This window comes from Corvus hawaiiensis, chromosome 1 (assembly GCF_020740725.1).
Source record: "Corvus hawaiiensis isolate bCorHaw1 chromosome 1, bCorHaw1.pri.cur, whole genome shotgun sequence".
In the NCBI taxonomy this organism is placed as follows: domain Eukaryota; kingdom Metazoa; phylum Chordata; class Aves; order Passeriformes; family Corvidae; genus Corvus; species Corvus hawaiiensis.
Window position 1 is genome coordinate 71,252,569 of NC_063213.1, and position 27,196 is coordinate 71,279,764.

At 44.8% G+C, this 27,196-nt stretch overlaps 1 protein-coding gene across 1 annotated transcript in view; it reads left to right on the top strand.

Annotated features, from left to right (window-relative positions):
- The window catches only part of BCL2 (BCL2 apoptosis regulator), a 96,108-nt gene continuing 68,912 nt past the window's right edge, over nucleotides 1-27,196 (top strand). The window contains exon 1 of the mRNA XM_048310665.1: nucleotides 1-1,844. Within this exon, the coding sequence (XP_048166622.1) occupies nucleotides 1,260-1,844 (585 nt within the window). The 5' untranslated portion in view covers nucleotides 1-1,259. The remainder of the gene's footprint in view (nucleotides 1,845-27,196) is intronic.

Here is a 27,196-nt window from a genome sequence, read left to right on the forward strand (position 1 = left end):
GGCGGGCAGCGGCGCCGCGGCCGCGGTCCCCATCGGCACCAGTCACACCGCACACACGCCCCGTCCGCGCCCCTCCTCGGCAGCGCCAGGGGCTCTTCCTCCGCCGATACAAAGCTGCTCGGGAAATGGCAGCAGTCAAAAGCAATTTTCCTTTATTTTTATTTTCGTTTTTTAATTAATTTTTTTGCGCTCTTTCTTGTGAAAAAGAATTAATTTCCTAAATACATACCTTTTTTTTTTTTTTTAAATTTTTAATTTTTTTGGTGTGTGCGTGCGTGTGTGTGGAAGCACCGGGTTCCTGCGATCGGTGTCTGAATGAAACTACGTAAATGCATATGTCTGTACGTTGCACTGGAGGGAAAAACAGAGCACTTCTGCGAGAGCTTGGATTCAAATGTGGTTCATCTGGTCTCCAGGATTTTCCGTCTCTTTGGGGTTGTTCGCCTTCCCGGGCTGCGAGGCGGGATTTTCTGAGCTTTGACACATCTTTGGAGATGTCTCTTAAACAGGAGTCTGGGAAAAAACATTTGAAATCGTAGAAATATTTTTTTTGCCCCTTTCCCGTCCCCTTGGTGACTTGAAGCATCAAAGCGACCAGAACTTAACGCTTCTGAAGACTTGTGATGTTTGGATTTTATTGTTGCTATTTTTCTTTTAGAGGAAACTTGACAGAGGAACATATTTATAGTCCAAGTAAGTACTTTACAGAGGAAATTTAGTTTGTGTAACTTAACAAAAAAAACCCCAAAACCTAGTGTTGAGGTTTCTAGCATAAAGTGCATTGGATTAACGTCCATCCAAGGCTGCTTAGCAAATCGTGTTGAATTGCAGTTTTCGCAGTGTGTGTTCGTCCGCTCCTTCATGTCCATGGTAGTCCAGCACCTAGGGGAAAATGCACCTGATTTTGAGTCGGTATAATATTTTTTAAGATGTATTTCAACACCGAGGAGGAAATGGTCCTAAAGTAAATTTATAATAAGTAATAAATGTGCACCTGGAAGTAAAGTATTTTCAGCATTTTAATCCCTATTTATGCCGTGCATCTCAAACCAAGGAGGAAACACTGAGAAGACAAAAGTACCTCCGAGACCCCGAGAACTCCCCCACATCAGCATGAATGAAACCGTGTCCAATACAGTAACTGGATTATAATTTTTGGTGTTATTAATTTTATTATTATTGGCTGCTTTACTTTTTTGGGTTCATCCTGCTCCTCTTCTTCCTCTCTCCCTTCCTCTTGCTGCTTCCTCTTGGGAATTATGGCTCATCCGGGGAGAAGAGGCTACGATAACCGGGAGATAGTGCTGAAGTACATCCACTATAAACTCTCGCAGAGGGGATACGACTGGGCTGCCGGCGAGGACAGGGCACCCCTGCCTCCAGGTCTCTCTGCTCCTGCTGCTGCTGCGGTTGCTGCTGCTGCTGGGACTTCCTCTGATCACACTGGGCTGGTGTCTCCGCACCCCGAGCCCCCCGGCTCGGCTGCTGCTAGCCACGCACCCCCGGCCGAGGGGCTGCGCCCCGCACCCCAGGTCGTCCACCTCATCCTGCGCCAGGCGGGAGATGAGTTCTCCCGACGCTACCAGAGGGACTTTGCCCAAATGTCTGGCCAGCTGCACCTGACGCCCTTCACGGCCAGGAGCCGCTTCGTGGCGGTGGTGGAGGAGCTCTTCCGAGATGGGGTTAACTGGGGCAGAATTGTGGCCTTCTTCGAGTTCGGTGGTGTGATGTGTGTGGAGAGCGTCAACCGGGAGATGTCTCCCCTCGTAGACAGCATCGCCGCCTGGATGACCGAGTACCTGAACCGGCACCTGCACAACTGGATCCAGGACAACGGAGGCTGGGTATGTCCCCCAACTGGGCACTTCCTCTCCCGGCTCTGGCCCGTGGCTGGTGGGACCCCGGGTTGTGCAGTGCCCAGGAGATTGCGCTCGCGGGAGCAAAAGGTTTGCCCGGGGGTGTCTGCACTGGGATGTGCCAAAGCAGTGCAAGCCTTTTGCCAGTTGTCAAGTTTCACCTTGATGCTGGGTATGGTGGAGTGGTTTGAGATGGGGGGAACAGCTACAGCTCATGGGGGGAACAGCTACAGCTTAGGAGCGAAAGGGATGAGCGAGGCACTGTCTTCATCAGCGGTCTCCACTTTCCTGTGGTCTCCGCTTCTCCTGCCCACCCTTACCTGCTGGCAGAACCAAGGCAGGTTCCTAGCCAAGGCAGCAGACTCCTGCAGTGGGGTGGGAGGGAGCGGCAGAGATGCCCATCCAGCTGCCAGGGAGAGGCACATTGCGGCAGGTCCCAGGCATCGGGACAGCAGGGGCCACCTGTGTGTCTGTGCATGCAGTGTCCCGGCCTGTGAGGGGTGATGCACCAGACTGGTGTGCAACAAACATGGGATCCTGGCGTTGCCAGCAAGCAGATGGCCGTTGGTGACAGTGTCTGCAGCTGTGGTTGTCACTGGAGTGGGGTTTTATGGTATAAGATACGTCTAGTGTGAAAAATCTTTGTCTTGAGATGAAACAAAGGTGCTGGGAGACGTGTCTGTGGGATTGTTCTGGAAAATGAGTATTTGTTGTGATCTGATGGGTGACTGTTTCTGGGGTAGAGATCACCTCTGTCTGCAGCAGGCTACAGCCTCAACTAGAAAGGGAAGATTTCCACTTTTGGAAAATGGACAGCTTTTTCACTTGTAGTCAGTCAAAAGCCTTTCCTGTTTCTCTCTCCCTATCTTTCCAGAATAAGTAACTGGATTGAATTAGAAGGGTATTCCTTTCCTTTTTTCCTTTATTAGTTGATATACCGGAACAAAATGTGGTCCCAGCCACTCTCCCACAAACCAAATCTGTTGTATTTGTGAAGCTTATGATATTAATGTTTTGGAGGGAGAAATGGCTCAAGTTATACTGAAGAAGAAACCTAACATCTGGGCTGAGAGCTGGCATAAGTCACCTAGAAATGGAGGTCAGCTAGGTAGGACACTGGCATTTTCAGGTTTGGTCTCCTATGAAATACAGAAAGCTGATCAATTACACAGCACATCTTTAAGAGGTGTGTGTAAAAATATGTAAATTACAGTGTATGTTTCCCAGTTAATGTGTTTTTCAAGCCTGGTGTTTGTTAGCTCTGGGTCTCTTGGCAAATCAGCGTTAGGTTAAATAATGTGATGCCTGCACTGACCATCTCTGTTAAAAAAATGAAGGTGTTGCCTTTCCCCACTGCTGAACCCGCCTGACTAAAGGGGATACATGTCCAGGGATCCAGAGGACATCTCCTGCAGATGGACAGTAACAGAGGGAGCAAGGCTTTGGGGCCCTTTTCTCAGCAGGAATCCACATTGCTCACCTCCCAAAGGAGTGCTGCTGATCCCTGGCTACAAGTCATACTGGAGGCAGGATTGTTCTCCTGCTCTCCTCTGCTTCCATCAAGAAGAAAAAAATTCTAGATTCATGGGGCCAGAAGGGGGAGCAAAAAATGTGTGTGTGCGTGCGTGTGTGTCTGTGTACTATATACAAATACGCACACGTATACAGACACACACGTACGTATATACACACATGCACACAGACTGACTCCAGCACTTGGTTGTTGGGACCACAGTTGGGAGAGGGAGGCTTGTCCCCTGGTCCCCTAGTTCATGGATCACTACAGAGGGTTTGTTAGTGTTGTGGGGGTCTTTTTTCACAAAACAGATAACTGGGGGGAAAAAAGTCTGCGAACAGTTCAGGCTTTTGGAGACCTTGGCTTGTTCAGCGACGAGCAGCTAAAGGGTTAGGGATTTTGCGACTGCACTTCTGGGCTGGGATGCCTAACTTGTGCGTAAGTCCCTCCTCAGGCTGGAAGCCCGTCTGCGGAGCTGGGGCCCTCGGTTCGCTCCAGAGCCAGTGAAGTCATTCTGTTGACTCCAGTGAGCTTTGCATCAAACCGTAAGCATGCTGGAGATGTATTGTCCTGTGGGTGTACTGTGTAAAGAGAAACATAAATAATGAATAAAACCAAGAATGTGAAAAGACAGGTGTTACCAGGCGTGATTGGCCAGAGGAGGCGAGTGCTGGAGCTGTTGCTCGACAGTTAGAAGTACAAGAAACTCAGACTGTAAACAATGACTGCCTTTAAAAGGAAAGGATACCTCTTATCAATAGCCACTTAATTGTTTATTGAGGTTTTCTATCAACAAAAGCTCCAGAATTTGGATGCATGTGATACCACTTACTGCCGCATGTTATTTGTAATGTACACATGGAAGATGTGCAAAATACTACCTGAAGGTGGCTTTTGCCTGTCTCTCTGGTACATGGCTGGTACCTTTGAGCCATAGCATTATTAAACACAGGCAAAGCCTTCTAGCTGGTTACAAAGAACAAAAGACCAACATGAAGTTGCAAACACAACTTTTGGGATCCTCTCTTCAGGCAGGAGAAATCAAGGAGGGCATGGGACAGTGGATTCTTCTTTTTTTTTTTTCTTTTTCTAAATTGCAGGATCTGTCAGTGTAAAAGGATGCTTTAATATATGTGCTCGGTCCTCAACTTGCCTCTTGCACCATACCTCATGTATGAACCTGATTCATAAATGGCTCTTCCAGCCTTGTAGGTGGTCATGCTTGGTAGGAATTCAGCACAGCCACTTGCAAGATCTCCCTGTCATGCAGGGTGCTGCAACAGGCAGGAGCCCTGGCTGCTGTAGCCCTCTCCTCCTTTATATTGTGGCTCCCTGGTATTTTGTGGAGTGGTAAGTTTATTAGAGGCTGCTTAGTACCAGAGAAGAGAGCGTCACAGTTAGTCATGAGAGTGTGTTTTACACAGCGGGTAAGTTGGGCAGCACAGGCCTTGTGTCTCATGGATGGGCCTGTGTCTTACACTCAGGTCTGAAATTTGGTTGATGTGGGTTTTTTTCTTATTTGTTTCTTCTGTTTGAATCCATTCTGTAAGTTGGCAGTGTGTTTTCAGGATGTGAATTCTTTATATTGCAAGGGAAACAAAGAAGGAAAGCATATCAAAGGGCAGGGTGGGAGGGGGATATAGCTGGTGGAGTATAAATTTTAGGCACTAGGCATCACTGATAATGGTGTCTGGGGGTTGTTAATGCCCTTACAATACACGGCCTCATGGGTTTGTTCAGAACTTAGAAAAAGCAACAGATGGGAACTGCACGTAATCTGCATTATTAGCTTGTGGTTCTGGTGGCAAATAAATGCAGCTTTCAAAGTTATTCACTTTGGCCAGGATACCACAATATTGTACTTTGGCCTGATAACATCTTAATTGTATTAGGAAAGAAAAAAGAGGAGAACTAGCTCATCTCTGCAATTTTGTGGTACTTGGTATAATGTATGCTTTCTGATTAAAAACTTAATGGCTTAATTTTGATTTCCAGAGCTGCAGAAGGACTGGCTTGGCAGTGGCATGTCACACTTGGCAACCTTTTTGACACTGACATGGGGAACACTGAAGGGATGCAGTCGGTGTGGGAGAAATAACTGTGTTTGTCTTGCAGTGATGGGTTCCCTCTTTGGGCACACAACCTAACAGACGTGGGAGCCATGCTTAGCTCTGGGCACTTCTAGTCCAACATATGGCTTTCTCCCCAAGCTGTTCAAGAAAAACAAGAGCATGAGAACTACAGAAGGAGACACAGGCACCGTCATATTTACATAGACATGTACATTTTTGATGTAAAGAATGCAAAAAAGCCCAGGTGAGAGAAGCAGAGAGAAAATTCAGCCAAGAACGCTTAATTTTAAATTACTGTATTTACATTTGAACCAGGAATGCCATGGTCCTGTGTTTTCATTTGATTCTGTTCCTTTTTTGTCATTCTTTATATTCTGCTCGAGAGTTAAGGCCACGTACGGGGAAGGATTTAGATGTCTGAAGTGGACCTTAGGTGGAATGTAAGCACCTGCATCCTCTGAGTGTCTGCCTAGCCAGAGTGGCGACTGAAGTCCCTGGCTTCTCACTGTCCCTCATCCAAGCTAGTCAGGAGCTGCTTCTGCCGTGAGAGAAGGGAGCCACTTCAGGGCTGTGCGGGACACTGTCCCCAAGGACCTCTGTGTCCTGAAGCTGGCAGGCACCCTCTGGCCTAGCTGCTGTCTCTTAGGTGCCATCCTTGCTTGCAAGCACATCTGAGGAGAAGCCTCCACTTTTCCTGGTGATTCCTTAGTTTAGGCCTCTCCTGAGCTTTGGCAAGGAGACTTTCTCCAGCTTGGCAGTGGGATGTGCATTCACATCTCCAATATCTCAGGAGGTGTCACTTTCCAGATGGCTGCTGATTTTGCTGAGGTGTCCTTCTCTCTGGCAGCAGGGCTCCTTCTAATTCTGCAGGGGTGAGATTTCATTTGGTGGAGGAGGAAGATCTAGGGTGTCTAATTCCTGCAGTCTGATGTGTTTTCTCAGGTGGCTGTCCACAGCCAAATGAATAAATGCTTCTTGGATGAGCAACAAGACCCCAGGTTTCCCTTCTCCTGAGCTGACTGTCTTAATCACCGAGCTTTCTCTTTTTTATTTTGTGCCTAGTAAATCATTAATTTTCTTTGCTTGGTGGCACACCTTGGAAAGGAAGCTTGGAGGATTGCCGTGCCCTGCACTGGTCCGTGGCTGTGTCATGAAGGTGGGGGATGGCAGATGCATCTGCCTCCAGGACAGAGCTAGAGATCATGGATATTGGTGTGGCACAGGGCCCTTCCTGAGCTTGTCTATAAGGCACTGACCAAAATCCCATCCCTTTTGGGCTCTGGAGCTGCTCTCCCAGCAGCTCTGCCAGGCACCCACCTGCACATCACGTTGCTTCTTGTGCAAGTCCCAAGCAAAAGCCTCTTGCTTGTTCAGCACAGGACTTCACGTTGCTTGGAGAGGGATGCTACATGCTTGGCCAACGAGAGCATGGAGCAGAGGCGCTTTGACTTTCTTCAGCGGCGACGTGCGGCCTTGTAACGACTCAATCCCCAGTGGGCCTAACCCCAAGTCACTGTTTGACTGGTAAAAGGAAACTATCTGAAATCCACTCAGTTAAATAAATGAATTGGCAGTTTCAAGTGTTGCACCTTCTATAGGTCCTTTGCCAGTTTTTGTGGCTTTGTGGGTTAATAATCGAATTCTCAAAAGATTGTCAAAATATTTTTCTTTTTGCTGTTGCTGAAGAGCAAGAAGTTCATTCTGTGGAGGACCCGTGCTGAAGCAAGGAGAAGAGCTAGGGCAGAAAGAGAAAATGATTGTGGTTCTCTAGTCCCTTTCATTTATAATAGCTTTCTCTGTAACTTGCAACAACATTAGGCTGCGTATTTTCTCAGAAGTCTGTTTTCTTTCTAAAAAAAACAAAAAAAAAAATGTATCGACTGTGACCTTTAAAATTTCAGAACCAGGGGTCTCACTTGTGGAGATGATGTCATTTGCCTTGATCTTGCAAAGAACTATAAAGTTCAAACAGCAATCCTATTAAAAAGTTTTACTTTACTTTCAATACTGAGAAAGAAGTTTGTTCTGTGCCTGCACTAACACAGGCATCTCCCGAGCTGCTGTGTTAGCTCTGCTGGACAGTAAGGAGCTTAGTTTTTTGAGTATGTAGCTTGAAATTCAGAGTCGGTAATCCGTGAAGAAAATCCAGTTGAATTTTTCTGCCGAGGCACAAGCGTTCCTCCGATGGCAGAGCCCGGCTCTAGCAGGAGAATCACAAGACCTATGCAATGATGTGTGAAATTGCATGTGGAGCAGAAGCATTTTCCCAGCGGCCAGATCCCAGGGCCTGGGCTTCCTAAGGCAGCACGGGAACTTTGTACTGCATCGCCAGCAAACATTAAGCCCCTGTGCTCAATACAGGTGTCCTTGATGAGAGGGTCATCTCTCAGCAGGCTGGACCTGGCGTGCTGGAGGGAGGTGGATGTAGAAACGGGAGTGGTGCTCAGGTGTCGCTCTGAAACCTCTGCTGTGGTTTTGCTCTCACGTGGTGGTTTGTGCCTGGCGCACGGAAAGCCAGCCTTGTGCTTTGCCATTGCCACCAAGGGATGCTGGGCCCAGGACTCAGGGCAAGGGTGGCTGAAGTGGTGGCTCTCTGGTGGCACCAGCTGCCAGCAGTCATGCTGTGTCCTTGTCTCCCATCTTGCTCTGCAGCTCCCTCGCCGAACCAGCCCAAAGCCTTCTAACACCACGTTCCTGCCCCAGGGCTGCTGGTAAGGCAGTGGCCACTGGCTTCTGACCTGAGGTCTGGGTAGCCCCAAACTGGGTCAGCAGTCACGGAGCTAAAAAACAGTGTGAAAGGTCTGATGGAATGATGACTATCCTTTTAGCAAAGAGGTTTTTTACTTTTTGCCTAATTCATTTCCGTCCTTCTTGGTGATCAGGGTTATGGTGAGAGGTTCTGGTTCTTTGCCTGTTTTCTCTTTCTGCTTCAAGGTGGACTGGCAGTCCTCAGCTTCCTGACTGCCCCCTTCCATCCCTGCTGCTGGTGCTGGGTGCTGGGCACTGGGTGCTGGGCGCTGCCACCTAGCCATCAGGAACTGTGTGTGCCAGGTCTGGCCTTGCCCTGCCCACCTCCCTCCCTGATTTATTTTCCTTCACACCCTTGGGAGGGTGGAGCCCAGCCCTGTTTGGTTTGTTGGTTTTTTAAAAATAATTTATTTATGAGCACCTCATGGCTGCCCTCCTGCTGATTTAGTAATAATAATAACAACATTTGTTACTCAGTGGCAGCAAAATACTGATTATTTCTAAGGGCAGTACCGACCTGTTTTATTTTCCATTTCATATATAGTAATAGGATGGATGAAGGTGTGCAATGCCATAAATCTTCTCTTCCCCAGCAGGATAACATGCAGGCCTTCTTGGCAAACATGAATGAATGCTGATAACCGATTTGAGGGATTTTTATTTTACTCTGGCTTTCAGTCACATTAACAATCTGATGGCTTTTTTTTTTTGCCTTTTTTTTTTCTTTTGTCTCTCGAAAGACTGTGATACTGGATAACTTTTCCAAATGCATCTGAAAGTCTGGAATTTATTTTCTGTTATTTTATCTTAATGTTAGTATGCTGTCATAATTACTATATATTGATAGACTTTGCAAAATTCCCCCTTGCTGGAAAGTTCCTTGCCAGTTTCTGGATTTTACAGTTAACAAGTAAGAAAACAGATCTGATGTTAGAAAGTGTTGCCATTGACTTCAATAGGAACAGGAAGAGGCACTTAATTGGACAATTGTAGTTATGTTTACTTTGTATATGTGGCAAGAAAAATAAGATCAAATGAAAAAGCCACAGGTTTTCAGCTAATAGGGAAAACCAACCAGCCTTTTCTGTAACACATGATTAACCTTTGGAAGTTGTTTTCATGGGAAAGCTGTGAGTGGAATTACTGAATTGCATTCAGGAACGGTTTAGATATTTATAAGGGTAATAAGGAAAACATCTATGCTTCTGTTTGTGTCAAATTGCTTGAAAAGGCAGTCATACACCTTGGGGTAAATTTAACATCAGCTGCTGAAACCAGATCACCAGGTGCTGAGGGTAGAGCTTTCTCCAGCTCTTTCAAAATTATCTATTCCATTGCTTCTCCCCCAGAGCGCCTGGTGTTGGTCAGTGACTGGGGATACTGGGATGGATGTGTTGCTGCTCTCATCCATCCAGGCATGTGTTTTGTTAAGGTAATTGTAAATGCACTTGATGTGTTTCTAAGAGTACCCACATGACAGAATCTGCTCCTGTGCTGACTGGAGCTGTTATGAATTGCCACACGAGTTCCTAACTTCGCATCTAAAGTCGCAAGCCCATCCTCCTTGTATTTGTCATCGAAGTTCTGCGAAAAGAACCAGGTGCTGGGTTAGTGGTTCGACTCGATGATCTTAAAAGTCTTTTCCAACCTAAATGATTCTGTGATTCTATGGTTCTGTGTTAGCTGAAAGAAATAGTCAGCGTGCTTCAGTGCATATATCATTTTATTGCTATTTTATTTAGGAAGCATAAAAAGAATTATTTCGTTTTGTTGATTGAAAAGGCAACTCAGTGGGTTTCAGGGTACTTCAGTGAGTAATTTAAGAATGTGGGCCAGGTACAATCAAAAGGAAAAGGCCTCATTTTTCCCCAAATGGTGACTTAAAGAGGCTCTCGCGCAGTTGTTCGAGAAAGTAACTAAGTCAAAACTTAACTTCCTCTTCTTGGCTCTAGTACTGAGTACACGATAGGATATGGGGCAAATCACTAATATCTCTCTTTTTCAGTTAACCCATATATGAAATAGGTATTCTTGCTAGCTATACAGCACATAAGGTATGGGACATTTGTTGTTGCCCCTCATGCTATCATGAGCTGGGCTGATGTTCTGTAATAAAAAAAAAGGAGTACAAGGTACAATTTTGAACAAAATGTCCATTTCAGTAACTTGGGGCTTAGAATAAAGCTCAAATCTGCAGCATTACATTTTGTCATTGCTGGAGTTTGCTAGCCTGGGAAAGAGCAAAGTGAGTCAGATTGTGAAACTATCTTGGGTGAGATTTGAGTGGAGAGGAGATAAAAGAAAGAAAAGAAAAAAGTTAAATGGAAATTAGGCTTAAACTTTTTCAGCTCCACTGTTTGGATGTGTTTAGCAATGCTTGTGATGGAAACAGATTTAAAAGATCCGTTTCAGGTGTTGATTTCTAGTTTTTATGTAGGGGAAGGATGAGCAGTGTGAGAAATGGCAAGTGACAGTATTTGTGTTTTCCTTTAAGTATCAGCACAGCTCTTTGGGTTTCAAGAAGGAATTTGTCTTCCCTTTTCTATTCCCACTATATGTTAAAGCTATCTGTGGCACTTCAGGAAAGGAGTATAGAATAGGTATATCATGTGCACCTGTAAGAAGTATCTTCATACACTTGTATTCTTGTGTTTCCATTCACAAGCTTTATTAAATGTTCAGATGCAAGCAGCAAAAGCAATTTTAAAACACTTAAAAAAAAAAGTGAGTAGTAATCAAACCTTTTGGCTGAACCATGAAGTTACTCTTAACTATCTTGCTGAACTGAGGCTTAGGAGACAAAAAATTCTTGTTGCGTGCCTTGTGGAGATTTGCATGAGTCACTAGAAAGATGGGATAAGACCACGGACAGCAGGCCAGTGAAATCTATGGGACAGTCCTGTAGCCTGTTTTTGTGATGGAATAACTATTGCAAGCTTTGTCTCTAAAGGAATTAACTAATTTCTTAAGAATATTCTTCACATGTTCATACTGTATATTATAAAACGTAGTAGAGGATCCTATTTCTAATCTCTCATTTTTAATAGAGAAAAAAGAGTTAGTAGTGAATCAAAGATAAATGCATTAGTAAATGATAAATTGGCATTTCCATTTGCAGAATAAGGTGGTCGCTGCTGTAGATAGATAAAACCTGTTGAAATTCTCAAGAATGAACTCACAGCTTAAGTAAAAAAAAAAGATACTAAAAAAACTGAAGTAATGACTCCCTCGTTCATAACAGAAGCAAGTTCTACATTGTGCTCCAAGTGCCTGCAAATTTTTGCTCGAGTCAGACATATCCAGAGCTCCTCTCCTGAAGTGGTCTGGCACATCACATTAAATCACTCTGTCCAAATACCTAATCCTCTGCTGCTGGATGCACAATGTCCCGAATATAACTGAGAAGGAATCCTAATGCCTGTGTTGTTTCCAGGTTCCAGCTTGACCTGTTCCTTTCCCTGTTTTCCAGATCTGCAGTAATTAGCAGCACTGCTGCGGAGCTTGGCTGAGGGAAAGGCTTTGCGCCTCACAGGACCGGAGTGCCACAGCAGGGCGCCCTGATGAGGGAGAAAATAAACCAGTCTCTTGAAATGTCAGGTGGCAATCAAGGCTGCAAGTAAACGAGCCAGCCTGGAGTCTGTTCAGGCTTCTGCAGTAGTTCACGGTTGTCTGCAAAAAACCCCTGTGGTAGAAAATCTGCATATTTGGCTCTGGACTGAATGTGTGGAATCCTTGCCCGTTTTGAGTCAATAGCTATTTTTTTTCAGTGTGGGTGCTAGAACCAGTGGTATCTAGCCTTGCATAGCAGTGAGCATGTGGACAGACCCAGAAAGGGATCAGTGAAGTGCTGTACAGAGCCTTGGTTACAGTGGACGGTTGGGCACGGCTGTGTGGCGGTGGAAAATTGGAGCAAGGCTGCCTCAGGCTTTGCCTTGAGAGTGTTTTTCAGCCTCCCCAGGCATCCTCACTGTAAGGGGAGCCCAGGATGCCACACATCTGACTGTGCCTATGTGGGACAGGGGTGGTAGTGTCCCACCAGGACCAGCAGTTTTCTAGAAATTGGCCCTGCTCAGCTTTGGCCAGTAAAACTGTTCCTCAGCCCCAAGGGCAAGCTGGGGAGCCTCCCTGGTGCTTTAGGATGGTGAAAGGGGGGCCTTTCCCCTCTGCTCTCAGCCTGGGTGACACAAGTGGTGGGGAGACATGCCAAGACATACCTTTGTACTTTTTTTCATGCCAATTGAAGTGGGTCGTTTCACAAGGGAATAGTGTATTTATTTTACAAGCAACTGGATTTTTCCTGCCTTTTGAAAAAAAATTATTTTATTTTCCCCAATACATTGAGAAGGATGCTTGTGACATGGTAGTTCATTCTGCAGGCTGGGACTTCTGTGAGAGTTCAATGGACCGAGGGAAGAGGCAGCACTGGCACACTGCTAGGCTGTCTAAACTGGCCTAGGGTTTGTTTTAGAAAACTTGCTTGCTTTTTTTTCCCCTCTCTCTGCTCTCTTCTCTTCCCCCCTGCAGACAAAATACATCATTCTTGCAAACGCAACTGTTTAATTTTAATAACTGGCCTAGAGCAAAAACTGACAGTGGGAGAGGAGCTGTTTGGTTTGCAGTCGCTGACAGCTGGAATAAACTACCTGTTCTTTTGGAAGGGATGGACAGGCAGCTTGTTTGGTTTTCAGGACACTTTGATCCCTAAAGAAACTCCTCTCAACAAAAGAAATAATGACTGAAACTGTGGCAGCTCAGTGTTACTGACTGCTCTTTCTATGTCAGTCTCCAAGTTCGATGGGGAAGCGCTGTGTGCAGACATCCCTTGTCCCTGTACTTCAGACCTTTCTGCTGAGAGCAGCTCCTCATCCTGAAAGGTCACTGTCACCAGTGCCTTCAGAGAGACCCAGAGACCCGCTAAAATCAGTTTCCTATGATCCCAGTCCCTATCAGGCTGGTTTGACAGGAGCTCTTCAAAATAGCTAAATGGCTTGGGTTCTCAAAACCCTGCCTTGAAGCAATGAAGGCTGAATGATTAAGTTAGAGATTAAATAATTTTGCAATGAATGGTTTTACCTCTGGCTCCTTAAGAAAGCCAGCCTTCTTACTTTGCCAGTTCTCAGAAGAAAATGGCAGCAGTCCCATTTCCTCTTCTCTTCCCTCAGGGCCTGCCACCCTTTTTATTTTTATTTTTTTCCTCCCAGGGCCATTAGACAACATGCAAATTATTGTTAATAGGGCCAGAACAATACTGCATTCCCAGTGGGATCGTTAGGGTCAAAGCCATCGTGTGCCAGCCCTCAGCGTGATACTAATTTTGGCCGTGTCTGCCCCAGGGTTTGGAGGTCAACCGGAAGGGGGCTGTGAAGCACAAACGCAAGCAGGACCTGTCCCTGCGGCCCCCTGCCCATAGCAGGCTCTGGCCAGCCTGTGTCTAGGGGTTTTCCTGACCCCCTAGCAAGGTTGGTGTGCTGCAAGGCACTGGCTCCTTCCTCCGCCTCTCCTGCAGCCTCATCGAAGGTCCCTCAGAGGGGACAAGTCCTCCCCTGTACAGGGACCTTGCCAGCCTCTTTCCAGCCTCCCTTTCCCAGCTGCTCCACAGGGGTGTCTTTTTGCTTGAGAATTAAGAAAGCACCGCATGTCTCATTTTGGTGTGGGCTTCCACTTGAAATAAGGGGATGCCTGGCATCAAAAGGGTGGCCATGGGGCTGGGCTCATCAAAGGGCAGCCTACAGCCCACATCCACCCTGAGCTTTGGTGCAGAGTCTCCAGAGGACAGGGACAGTTTGAGGGAGATGACGAGAGGATGCTCTACCCCCACATCTCCTTCCTCTGGCAGTCCCTCGCTCCCAGGAACCCTGAGAGTCCTCCCATGGAGGATCATGTTGGCAATGAATCTTTTAACATTGGCTTTAGAAACTACATGGACTGTGTGCCACAGAGGGAAGGGAAGGGCAGCTGTCCTCAGACCTTAGCCTTGGGCTAGGTTCTGTCTCTTGCCTTTGCTTAAAAGTCATGGGACTTTGCCACTGGAGTGTTGGCAGGGGTATTAGGGCATTTGCAAGACGCCCTTCGTAACACGTTACAGGGAAGTGGTTGTAACTATATTTGAAAGTGAATGTGGGGGACAAAAGAGAAATGTATGTCTGACATCACTGACTGAAGTAACAGTAGAGTGAATTGGATGTCTCTGTCAAGACTGGGATTGCAAGTTCCCTTTCTCCTGCCAGACTTGCTGAGGGGTGGTTATGCCTGGGCAGGGCAGGGGCTAAAATCCCCACCTTGGTTGCACTTTGGGAAATGGCAAGACCTTGACATCATGTCTTGACCCTAGCTTTTGGTGGATGAACAAAATTAAAAAGGAATGCATTTAGATTTTATAAAATACTTTCAAGTAGCAGTTTGCCTGGGCTTTTTCCCCCCCTCCCCTCTCTTTTTGATCTTGTCAAGGATTCTGTGCACTCCCCAATGCTGTGAATTCAGATGTGCATACCTTTAAAAGGTAGCAGTGGACTCACTGAAGTCTTTGACTTCCAGGGAAGCAGAATGAGAGGGCTCGAGCAGAAAGTGAAACTCTCTAAAAACACAAATGCAACAGAGCAGCCTTCTTTCATTTTCCCAACTGAGCATAATGCAAACAGTAAACAGTTGGCACAAATTACTAATACAGGTTTGCCAGGAGGCTGATCAAAAACATGCTGAATTCAGCAGTATGTTTTGCATGAAGTTCAACAGGTTTTTTGCATCAGACTCGCTGCAAGGTAGAGAAGGATATTTTTTGAAAGAAAAATGCCATTTGAAAAAATGTGGAAAATTCTCCTGCTCTACCTCCTACATGTTTCTATTGTCAAACAGTCACTGATCTTATTTTAGACTTGACCTTCGTGTTCTTTCCACAGCACACAGGCTGAATGACATGTTATTCAAGTTCTCAGACAATATTATGATATATCTGCTTTTATATTTAGCTGTAACTTTTATTCTCCTTAAAAACAAACCCACCTAATGCAACCACCACCTATCCAGGGAAAGTATTTCCATTCCCCTCGGCTTAATTTGGACAAATTTGGCATGAAAACATTCAATAGTTCCATAACAACCTTTGCAACAGGATGCCTGCTGTGCTGACATGCAGGTCTAGAGTGACTTGTACCATGTGCCAGGAAATGGCATTCTTAAGAAAAATCTAGACATAAATTCTGAACAATCAACACTTAAATTTTGAGAAGTCTGGCAGCAAGCTGTTATCTTCCTCATGGGTTTTCACTTTAATGGCTTTTTACTTTCTGAGCACTACCTCTCTGTCCTTTATGGAGACTGTATGCTCCTGGCCCAAGCAAGCTGAGCTCTGGAGAGTAGAGAGAGGGGGCAATTCTCTCTTGTTGCTGTTGTGCATTCCAGCACTGCACCTTGACATGGCAGGATGTCTTTTCTTACCAAAAGAAAGCTGAGCATAGCTGGAAGTTACACGAATGGGCATTTAGCTCTCAGTGGGCATTCACACAACTGCTGGGCTGTTGCAGTTCAGCCTTGCCTTCACACCTGGCAAGCTGGAAAGAGGATGGGAAGAGGTGGAAGTACCATTAGATCCATCTATCCTAAATCAGCTAGGGGCATTCTTACCCTGGGACAGGCCAGTTTGTTGAAGTATGAGGGGACTGAAGATGGGGAAGAAAAGGCTTTCCCTGCCTTGAGGTCTCTGAATTCTTCTTTCTTTTTTGCTCATCTCACTGAATGGGGAGCAAGAAAACAGCATCATATGGATGCCTGTCTTCCAGAACTGCTGCCCTGCTGCCAGCTTGGACAATGGCTCCATGACTCTCAAACATTCCCCAGACCTCCATTGTTCCTATTTAAGGGAGCAACAGCATGGCTGGAAGACCTTTATGTCCCTCTCTGCCAGGACCTCCTAGGTGTGCGTCAAATGTTACATCAGCAAGAGAAGGGTGGTTGTAGACAGGACCAACTGGACCCCTGAACTTTGCCACCAGGAGATTGCAAGAAAAATTGTCAAGACACACACAACTCCGTAGGAAAGAAAAAAACCTGCTGGTTTTTTGTGATGAGTTCAGGAAAGCTAAGTGCCAATTTAATTGGCAAAACATTAAATAGGGTTCTAGGAGGAGGCAGGGTCGGGGAGGGGCATTCCGTGGATACGAACTTAAAGCAAAATGAAGGGCTGCGAAACCGTGTGAACTGAACCCCATCAGGGAAGGCTTACTAAAACTTGAGCCAGGAAAAATTACAGAGTTCTATAAATAGCTAAATTGAAAATTGAATGCTTTTGTATGTGTGGATGCACACATCTATCTATGAGGTCATGTGTGTAAAAGAAATACAGTAGTACTTCATGTGTTGGGGTTTTTTTAAGTAGTGGAAAATGTTTTAACGATTTTTTCTTTTTTTGATTTTTTTCTAGAGACAGTACATTATGTTCTGTCCTTAGGGCCGAAAACACAAAGTGCCTATTTTCATGAGGAATCCTACAGTAGGAGGAAGGGAAAGTATTATGCAGTGTAGCAAGAGTATAGTAGCCATTCCACAGTGATTACACATCCAAGCAAAGCCTGCACTAGAAAACTCAAAAGTATATTAGAAGCGGAAAACAAGATGTGTGAAGTGTTTCCTATTCCCTCCCCACGCTTAATGACAACCAAGCAAGCAGGGAGGTGGTCATGGACTTTAAATTTAACCCCTTGTATTTGATAATACTGTATTTCAGTGGCAGGCAGCAAGCATGTTATGTACACACTAGATTGAGAACTTCCTCTGCTTATTAATTTTGCTCCCTCAGAAGTTTCAGTTATTTTCAGTATGTTAAAATAGTCCAGACACAAACCAGAAGTGACTGGAAGCACTAAATAATGCAGCAGAGTTTGAAGAACTAAGGTCGTTTAAATGAATCCCAGCCTGAGCAGCTCCTTAATTAAAGTACAAAACTTTTTTTTAGTTTTACACCAATAATTTGTGATTCCAAGTCTGACACCCCCCCCCCCCCCCCCCCCGCCTTTACCTTTTAATACCATTCATTCATCCTGTGATGGTCAAATGATGAATGAAATCAGTCTTCTGAAAAAAAAGAGCACTTTTTCATCCAGAATTCAAGTGAATTAAAGAATCTGTGCAGTCGTTCAATTTGATTTAAGAGCAAGACACAGTCTGGAGTGGTAATGCCCTCATACCATGAGGGAATCAAATTTGTATTCAAGTCCCCTTTGCTGGCTTGTTTAATCGTTTATGATAACATCAGTAGCTTGGTAAATGATGTAATGGGAGTTAAATCAGGATGACCAACATAAACATCTGTCAGTGCATGTGAACATTTGATGTATGACCCCAGGGCCCAGTGCAGCAGTTAGCATCTTGGCAAGCAGTCCTTGGACATCCGCGTCAGTCGAGGTTTCAGGACTGCACGCTGGAGAGGTTACGTGTGCTCTGCTCCGTGCCGGTAACGGGGTATGTGATCTGGCTGCTCGGTGGCGGGGGTAGCACTTGGCAGCAGGTCCCCTCCTCGCTGTGGGCACAGCCCACCCCAGTGCCGAGGGTCAGGCAAGGCATCAGCATCGCAGCACTTCTCCCAGCGAGCCTCAGCTGGCACTTGGTGTTGGGTGGGCTCGTGCTGTTCATCTGAGTGCAGGAGAGTTTTACAGAGGTTACCAATGTCACTCTGAGTAGCCATGTAGTTTGAGATTCACAGTCCAGTTTACACCCAAAAAAAATCAGCCTTAGTGTTTTGTGAACATAATTTCAGAGGAATGATTTCCCAGGCTTGGATTATGCTGGTGTTATTTTCATTCAAAATCATCTTGTCATCATGTTCTTGCTTAGATTTGTAATTTTCTGAAAGCAAGCTGGCTGATATGTTCATGCTGCTCACTAATCTTTTTTTAAAACTTTTTTTTTTTAATGAAAGTCATGTGGGAAGCTAAAAGTATCTAATACAGACAAACATGTAAGTTACTGGATGTGTATGCCCTCTGCCCACCCACTCTAAGAGCAGCTTTGCTTTAACGTGTGGAGATAGGGGAAAAGTCTTCCCACTTATGCTACATCCTTGCTGCTATAAAAATGGTTGCTTTTACACAAAAAATAGTCATATTTAGCTCCTTTACTCCATTTTAATCCCTTCAAGGTACGGCATGCTTATAATTGACTTCAAAAAGAGCCTTTTATCAGTCAAGAGTAAGTACATGAAGTTGCAGAACATAGACTTCCTATTGCCATGGGTTTTCAAAAGAGAGCTGGCAGCACCCCTTGGTTTTTATTATGGATATAATATATAGAGTCTGTTTGCAAAGAGAAGGAATAAGTTATATATTCTGAAGTTACTAGGTTTTTTTTCAGATGAAATGCAAGCCATTCAGGAATGCAACTTAAGTTCCACTACTTCAAAATAAAGCTACAGAAGTAAATATAATTGCAAGCTAAAATATTTTATCTCTTTAAAGAGCCACTGCCAGCTTTAAAAATGACCATAATTAGCTGGATATGTTAAAATTAAAAGTGCCAGAACAGCACACAGTTATTCTAAATGAGAAGGAAGACTGGAAAAAGAAACCACCCCTCCTTGCCAGCAGTTGTGCACACATGCACCACACATGCCCAATTTGGTTTTACAAAGTATGCTGTCAAGTGAATACTGTCATGTTCCCTGTTTAATCAGTTTCCTCTTTTATTTGTGTGCTGTTGTATATAAAAGGAAATCTGCTTGTAAAGTCAGGCTGTTTAATAATTCATTCCAAAATGATTAGAGTTCAAGGGGAAAGTTGTTCCCTTAAATGACTGAACCAAACAGGAAAAAAACATGGGTAACAGAGGCTGAAATTCACTTGTCCCTGCATTATGTATGGTATATTTAAATTCCATGTTCAGATCTAAAAATTCGGCTTAAAGTAAAATGTCAGTAGTTATCACCTTTATTTGGGTCCTCCTTTATTCCCCTTTTGGGTAAATTTTGTTTGTTCTGGTTCTTCAAAGGTGCTTTCTTAGGCAGTAAAATAAGAAAGATGATTTTTTTTCCTTTGGTCTTTACATGTACTGTGTCTTCCCAACACAGGCTGAAAAATCCCAGTTGGAATTACTTTTGCCAGAGGAAGTTTTCATCTTCTCTTCAGACTATGCTCTACAAAGTAACCCACTAACCAATCCCTGGGAAATGTCCCCAATTTCGAGCAGGGTGCTGGGCTGGCAGGGGGCGTGGTAGGAGTGGTGGGGTGGTGTGAAGGAGTTGGTGGCAGGGCACAGGACTGGCCGGGCTTCAGCCCTTGGGGTGGTTGCGACTGTGCCCTGGGAAAGTGCTTGCAGTGGGGTTTTTATTCAATGTTTTCCCTCCTTTCTCTTGTGCAACAAAACAACTACCAAGGGCCTGAATTCAACAATGTGTTTAGACCAGAAACTTCCCTTTGAAATCCCTGTCAGCACTTTCCCAACATTAGCTAAAGCAGTGAAACAACAGAGCATGGGGACACTGAAGCAGAGATGAGAGCCTGTGCACTGTACTGACTCCGTGAACTGTCCACGTGGCCCCCAGAAAGCCTCTTTCTATTAATGGGAATATTTCCTTCAACTGTTTTGCTTTCCAGAAGCAGCCTAACCAGCTGCGACCCACACTTCCAGTATTTGCTGGGGGCTGTTTTCCTGAGTGCTGCTCAGAGCTTGCACGGTGAGACACAAACCTTTCCAATCAGGGGAGGCTCAGCTGGGGTGGTCTGCACTTCCCCCGTGCCAAGTCCAGTCTGTTTGCCTGTGATTAGCATGGGCACCATCCTTGGGGATGCTGCTGTGCCTTGCACTTGGACTCTTGTCCTCCTGAAGCCACTCTTGAATGAGTGGAGCAGTGGCATCCAAGTCACTCAAGTGTGATGATGGCACCTAGATGTGACTGAAGGCCAAAGGTGATAAAGGTGTGAAGAGGAAAATAGCACTTGTCAGATAGCGCTCTGGTCAGCAGAGCCAAGGATATTTATAGATCAATGTCACACATATGGTCAGGAATGCCCTCGTCATGGGAATACATCATCTCATTTCTTGAGCCGGAACAGCCTTTATCCAGGCCCCTGGTATCACATAAGATGGTTCAAGTCTAAGCTTTAGATGTCTCAGCATGGGAAGGAGTTTGGTAAGTTCCAGAAGTGTCGTTGGGATGTATCTACCTTGTTGTTAGTGACAGAGGGACCCTGGACCTAGTGGAGTCCATGGTTGTCTTGGAGGAATGGGCAAGTGGCAGCTGGCTGTGGCCTGCAGGCAGGTAACTAGTTTGATGCTAGGTACGGTACCAGCAGATGGTGCTGAAGAATGGATAGCACAGTTCCCAGGTTTTGCAAGGACCCGTTAAGACTTCTTGGCTGGGGGCATTTTGGGAGGTCCTTGCACGCCGGCCTTTGTGTGGAGGTGGTATCGTCAGCTGGGCGCAGCCTGGGCCCTGAGCTCTGAGCCAGACAGGTTATTGAGTATGTCACAACTTTGGTTTCTCCTGCTGCATCAAAGATGCTGCATGTTGCAGAGTTGTGCGGGTTGCCACTATGACGCTTCCTCTACCAAGCATGCCCTGAAACTGCTTACTCACTGGTGGTAAACAGCATTATTTAGCGGCTTACCCGAACACCCAAGAGCTGCTCATTTTCCTTGAAAGGCCAATGGTTATTGTCCTCCTGCTATTGCTTCTGCACTCTTCTGCATTCATGCTTTTGTCTCAGAAGATCTGCAGTCCTTGTGGGTGTTATCCCAGTCCCAGCAGGCTCTCACTTGACCTTGGTACAATTTGAGTCAGATTCAAAGCCATCTTTTTTCACCTTGGGTTGTGTCCTACTTGCTACAGATCAGAAATGGTGGAGTTCATAACTGAGTAGGTCATTGCTATAATATTTTCCATTTGAAGTAGGAAACTGTCTGAATGAGGGGGGAAAAAAAGTAGAATTTGAGATTGTTTCATGAAAAATAGATTCTGTGTTTTACAAGTTTAATTATGACTGATTTTCCAGCTTTAGCTTTATATGCTTTTAATGTTGAATCTAAATTAGGCCACAGGAAAAGGATGGTCTATCTTCAAAGAAACATTTAAGCTGATTGTGTTCTTCAGATTCACGGAAAACAGCTGTGGGTGTAGCAGTAGCTCTCAAGCTCTCTTCCATGCTAGCAGACAAGATCCGGACGCAAGCTGGATACTTCTGCTGTGTGGGAGTTTGGAGGAGAGGCTCAATGAAACTGGTTGGCAAAATTGCCACCAGAGCTGAAGAGCTGTAGGACCTTTTAGAGTATCTGAGCCAGGGGAAGTGGACCAGCGGAAAGGCATCCCACATCCTCCCCATGCAACTATGAAGCCTCTGATTTTCATGGGCAGAGACCACATTGCATAGATGGATGAATACATTCTTTTTCATTGCTGCCTGCCCATTTAGAAAAGCTCCTTTAAGTACATAATTATCATTGCTTTGATTGAAATCCAGCCCTGTACCTATACATATATATATATATATACACACCACTACAGATGGAAGGTGATACCACAGGGAGATCTACTTGGAAAACACATGGTGGTTTTGCCAGCAGGGACTCTGATCTTTAAGGTTTTGTAGTGACTGTTCCAATTTCTTAACAGCTTTTTGTGCAGGTCATCCAGGAATGTTAGTTAACCTCCACTGTTCATATTTGTAGTGGCCTTTGCATAGGTGACTAACATATCTCACTAGTCTATAGATTGACATTTTTGATGACACAGATGTCCCATGACTTCTCTACTCATGTGTTATTCCGAAATAGGTATGGAAGAGCAGCTGCTCCAGAATGAGTCCATGAACCAGTAGTCTTTTTTTTTGAAAGAGGCCACATTGCTCCTAAGCAGTCTTTCAGGTGTTGCCGCACTGGTTTTCGCTGAAGAGGAACAGAGTGGTCTTACTGCAGAGCAAAGAGTGGCAACTTATGGAAGAATTCATAAATAGCTGCTCTTCAGTAATCCCACATGAAGCTGAGCTGTGTTCTTTCAGTAGACTCTGTGGCTGTGCTGCAGGGCTTGGTCTGAGCCTGCTGAAGACCTGTCTTCACAGTTTATGTTATGTGGTGGTTTTCTGAATGGTGACTTCAGAAGCACTTAGCTTGGCAGGCAGACTGAACAAGCTTTGTTTAAATAACCAAACAGGTACAGAAGACTAGTTGATGTTTGGAATTGTCAGCAAATGATGGTGAATATTTTCAGCAAAATCATTGTATGTTTCCTACTGCTTCAAAGTACAAATTCAGAGATTGAGAGTGGTTTGAGAATATTAAAAGTGCAGGGATACAAGTGCTTTTATGTGAGGCGCTGCAGTTTTGTTTGGGCAGGCAGCTATTTACTGCTTTACCAGTGGTAACAGAAGCAATAGCTGGGCCTTGCAAAAACATGTGTTTCTCTTCTTTTGAGAAGCTCCAGCTCTTTCAGCAAATATAAAAAAAATTAGAAAGCATCTTAATTGTTTTGGTGTTATGGGTTTCATCAGCACCTGGAAGAGGAATGCAGTTCATAATTTAAAACCTTTCCAGTCTCCCTTCCAGCACAGGATGGTTGGTGTTTCTGAGAGGTTCTGTTTGTGTGGATGTCTGGACAGGTTCTGCAGCCCATTTGCTTGTTTTAAAGCTGAAAATACAAGAAGTCATTTTGAGTGGTAGACATTCTACCTAATTTTCATAATACCTTCCCTCTGGGCAGGCTGCAGTGCCTTTGCTGACATGGAGGACTGGGGCTATGGCAGAGTAACTCCTGAGCCTCCCCAAAGCTGCTTGCCCTGGCCGTGGGCTGCAGCAATGGTCAGGCCTTGTGGGCTGCAGTTCAGCCCAAAAAGCCAAGAGTTTTTATGTGACTTGTTCTGCAGCAAATGACAGTATTTCAGTACTTTGAATTACTCTTAGTCTCTTCGGACTTGCAAGTTACTGAGACGTAGGAAGCTTTCTTGTTTATTGTTCTCTCTCTCACTTTCACATGACTTTTTATTGAAGACCCAAGCATTTCTTCGGCAGAGTGTTAGATTCAACATTCTTTTTAAATTAAATTTGCTGAGGTGACCTAATCAGATGGTAGCTGGTTGACCACAGGAATGGGAACTACGATACTGTGTAATCCAGTTTAACGTTAATTCACTCTGTGACCTTAGGCAAACAGCTTAGTTGCTGCAAAATGGGAATGATAATTCCTTTTAAATGTTGACAGAAAGTTGAGTAAATAAGCAAGTTCTGCTCTCTGTGGGCCAGGCAGTCTTATTCTCAGAGGGACTTCAGAGCTTCCGTTATTTCAAATGACTTTGGAGTAAAGGGATGTAACATAGGCATCTGGATCACCAAGGACTTACTATGTTTTCCAGTACTGATCCTCATACCTCAGCTTTCTGTTGTGTGTGTGTGGTTGTGTTTCAGGATGGAGTGAGGGATTCCTGGTGGTTGGGCTGGGTGATCTTGGGGGTCTTTTCCAGCCTGCAATTCCATAAGTCCTGGCCTTGTCTCCAACGGCAGTGTCATTCACCATCTTACACCTTGTGGCATGTAAACACAAGATGGATGGACATCCTACTTCCTCTTCAGGCAGGAATGTGGCACTTAGTCCCATGACGGTTTTAGTTTTGAAGTAGTGCATCTTTATACTAAATACTGACATAAATGAACTCAGCTCCGTAGGGTTAAGAGCAGGAGTGGCTTCATTTGCCACCAGTGAGTTTGCCCGAAATTACTCAAGTAGCCTGAAGCAGACTACTTGCTGTTTAACATCCTGGTGACAAAACACCTCATGACAGCAGAACAACCTTTAGAGTTTTTCATTTCTCAATTGTGTTTCTTAAACTTTGAAGTCTCATTTATTTGACACGTGGTATTTTTCAGGCCACGCTTTTATTTGGTGGGAATAGCATTAACGTGTATTAAAGGCAGAAGAACCTGAGGAAATGGTTAGAACTTATTCCCAGAATGTAAATAATTTCCTAAATTTTGAGCTCTACAAGTCTGATGTGTTTTAAATGGCCTTTCAGAGAGCAAAATGAAACTCGGTGTGGCATTTAACCAACAGTTTACAGAGGTGCTAGTTATTCCACTTGGCTATATTTAGGAGTCCAGGAAACAACAATGACAAAAAAAAATAGTGAAACACTCTTGCAAAAAAATTAAAGGAACAGTTTCAGCTATAAAACTGATGTCTGCAGCAAAAAACCACAGCTGCTAAATGTTACCAAATCATAATAATTGTGACAGAGTTACATCCCAATCTTTCTTTAAGACATCTTCACCCATGTGAAGGCCTCTTGATTTAAACAGGGTTCAGCAGCAGCAGGGAGGTTTGTGTTAGAGGATCCTGGTAAAATTGGACTGCTCATGTAAATCAAGGCTTATTTTTGCATTCCGAAGGGTGAAAAAGTCATATGAGGGGAGTGAGATGCAAGATGTGTGAAGAAACCTTTATACAGCGACTCCACGCTGGGGAAGTCTCAGCTGGATGCTGTGCCCTGCTTCGAATAGAAAAGCAGCTGACCACTGTGAGAGGGAGTCTTGGGGACTCCCCCGTGGCTTGGGGAGCATCGTCTGCAAGGAAAATCAGAGAAACCTGCTTGTTTGCTCTGTGAAAAAGTGCAGAAGGCTAAAGAATGGAAGGATAAGTCCTCACACGAGTGAGAAGCAGGCACAGGGCAAAGGGACAGGAATAGAAGTGACAAAAACCACATGGGTGAGGGATCACCACTAGCTTAATGAAACCCTTCTCGGTAAAGATGAAACAGTATAGTTAATGTGTTTTAACTGGACATAATTAGTCCCTCTCCAGAAAATAAAGTAGGTGAAGTACTTAAGCTGATATTTTGCACTCTGCCTTATGAAGTGATGTAACTTTTACCAGTCTTTGAAATACTGATTGTGAATGAGTCAGTGTTTCTCAAGGGCTTTGGTCAGCTGTTCCCATTTACTGGTCTGGAATCTCACTTTTATCATCCAGTCTCTCTGAGTTTCTCCTCATGTTCAAAACCAAAGTTAATGTCATATACTGAGATACTGTCACACTATCATTGAGGTTGGAAGTGCACTGTGATAGATGCTACTCAAATACGTGGAGAGACAGAGTTACCTGCTTTTGCATGTCTGCAGTTCAACTGTTTTCCTGCTTCAGTACGGTTCATTAGGGCTGTGATTTCTTGTCACAGCACTTTTACAACCCTAGTATAAATACAGATTTATCACCAAAAGGGTGTTTTTTGCTTCAAGAAAGTGCTAGGGAGCATATTGATGCAAGTTTCCTTCCTTAATCTGCAGTGTTGCCCAGGATAAGTGGCATTTGCACTACCTGAGCTCACTTGTGCAATGAAGCTGCCTGTTAGCCTGGTCAGATCTTCCTCCTGCCAACCCAGCCTCAGCACAGCCTTGTGAACTCAAGAGGTATTACAGTCTAGAGGGCACGTGCTTGAAAAGGAGCATCAGCAGGCCAGCCAGACACAGACATTGTATTGTTAGGAAGGATGGGGAATTCATTTCACGGGGCTGGTCTCAACGTCCTCCAGCCACGCCAGAGGGAGAGCCTGGGAATGACTGTGTTAAAGAGTGGGTTGACATTTAGCTCTCCTGTTTCTCCTCTGCAAGTTTCACCGCTGTCCAGTGATGATTACTTGACGGGCAGAGCACCCCCTTTGCTCTGCTCTTGGGCAGGTAGGAAGTCATTCCATAAGCAGGCGCCCTCTTTTGCCCATCCTCCCTCCCAGCCCCAGCCCCTTGCCATGAGCTGGTCAGCAGCAGTGGTCGGAAGCATCCTTAATGAGGTCCCTAGCTGCTCACTGGGCTGATTTGGTTGTAGTTTTTAATAATGTGAGGTTATTTTGTTAGCGGCTTTACTTTCCAAGTCTTTTCCCCCTTCCAGCACCCCTAGGTACAGCTCTACTGGATCAGTTACCATCTGCTCCAGTGTTTGCATTTAGCCTGCAGGGCCTGTGATCTCAGAAATATTTCCTGTAAATGGGATCTCTCATGCCAGGCCTGTCACACAATAGATATATAATTGGATAAAACCTAAACTGAAAACAACAAACAAGAAGAAGAAAACTACATGTTGTGCCATACACAGCACGTGAGCCAGTCCAAAATGGGATATGCTTCTCGTTTGTGTCTAAGCTGCTCTCATATGTCTTTTTTATTCCCTTTTGCTGTTTAACAAAATCAAATTAATGTAATAATTAAATTCCATGGTGCATTTTTTCCCCACTTACTCTGGAGCAGCTTGCAGTGTGCAAGCAGAACAGTAGTAGTTCCACAGCAAATGCAGTTGCTGGGTTTTAAGTCTTGATGCTGGTGTTGGATACCAGGTAGAGTCCACGCTGAGGTCACAAATCCTTCTCCTCCATGGTTTGGCCGTGTGCAGCATTTCTTGTTGGTTGGGAGGCAGGATGATGCACGGCCTGGGAAGAAGGCTGGGCTTTGGGGGAAAGAGTGGGCAAACCACAGGCAGCTGGTCTCCTGGTCACTGAGAGCAAGGGTGAAGATGACATCACTGATCCTTGCAAAGGAGAAAGAAATGCAAAATTTCCTTGAATTCTTTAAACCCATTTTGAAGGCCACCTGAGGAGGGGTACAAGTATGTGTAAGATGCATGCTGTCCTCTGGGACAGCTTGCCTTTTGGATTTGCCAACCTTTCTGCAAGAAGATGAAGATGATAAAAAACATCTGATGCAATGGAGCCACACCTAAACTAAAAAAAACCCTAACTGATGGTATAAATCAGAAATTGTTCACTGTGATTTTCCCCTTGCTCATACTGTGAATTTTCTTCATCACTGCTGCAAGAACAAACTGTGTGAGTTGTATTCGTACTGTTATTCTGGTAGTAATGAGCTTACAAATACTTTTTCTGTTTTGTTGGAGGGACTGCAAATGCTCTGCTCTAGTCATAGCTTGCAAAAGCTGCTCAGAAGTGCACTGCAGAACATCAAAAAAAGAATTGAATTCAGCTTCAGTCAAGACCAGTAATTGGTTTTCATACAAAAAAAAAAATCCCCAACCAACATCTGTCTCTGGAAGA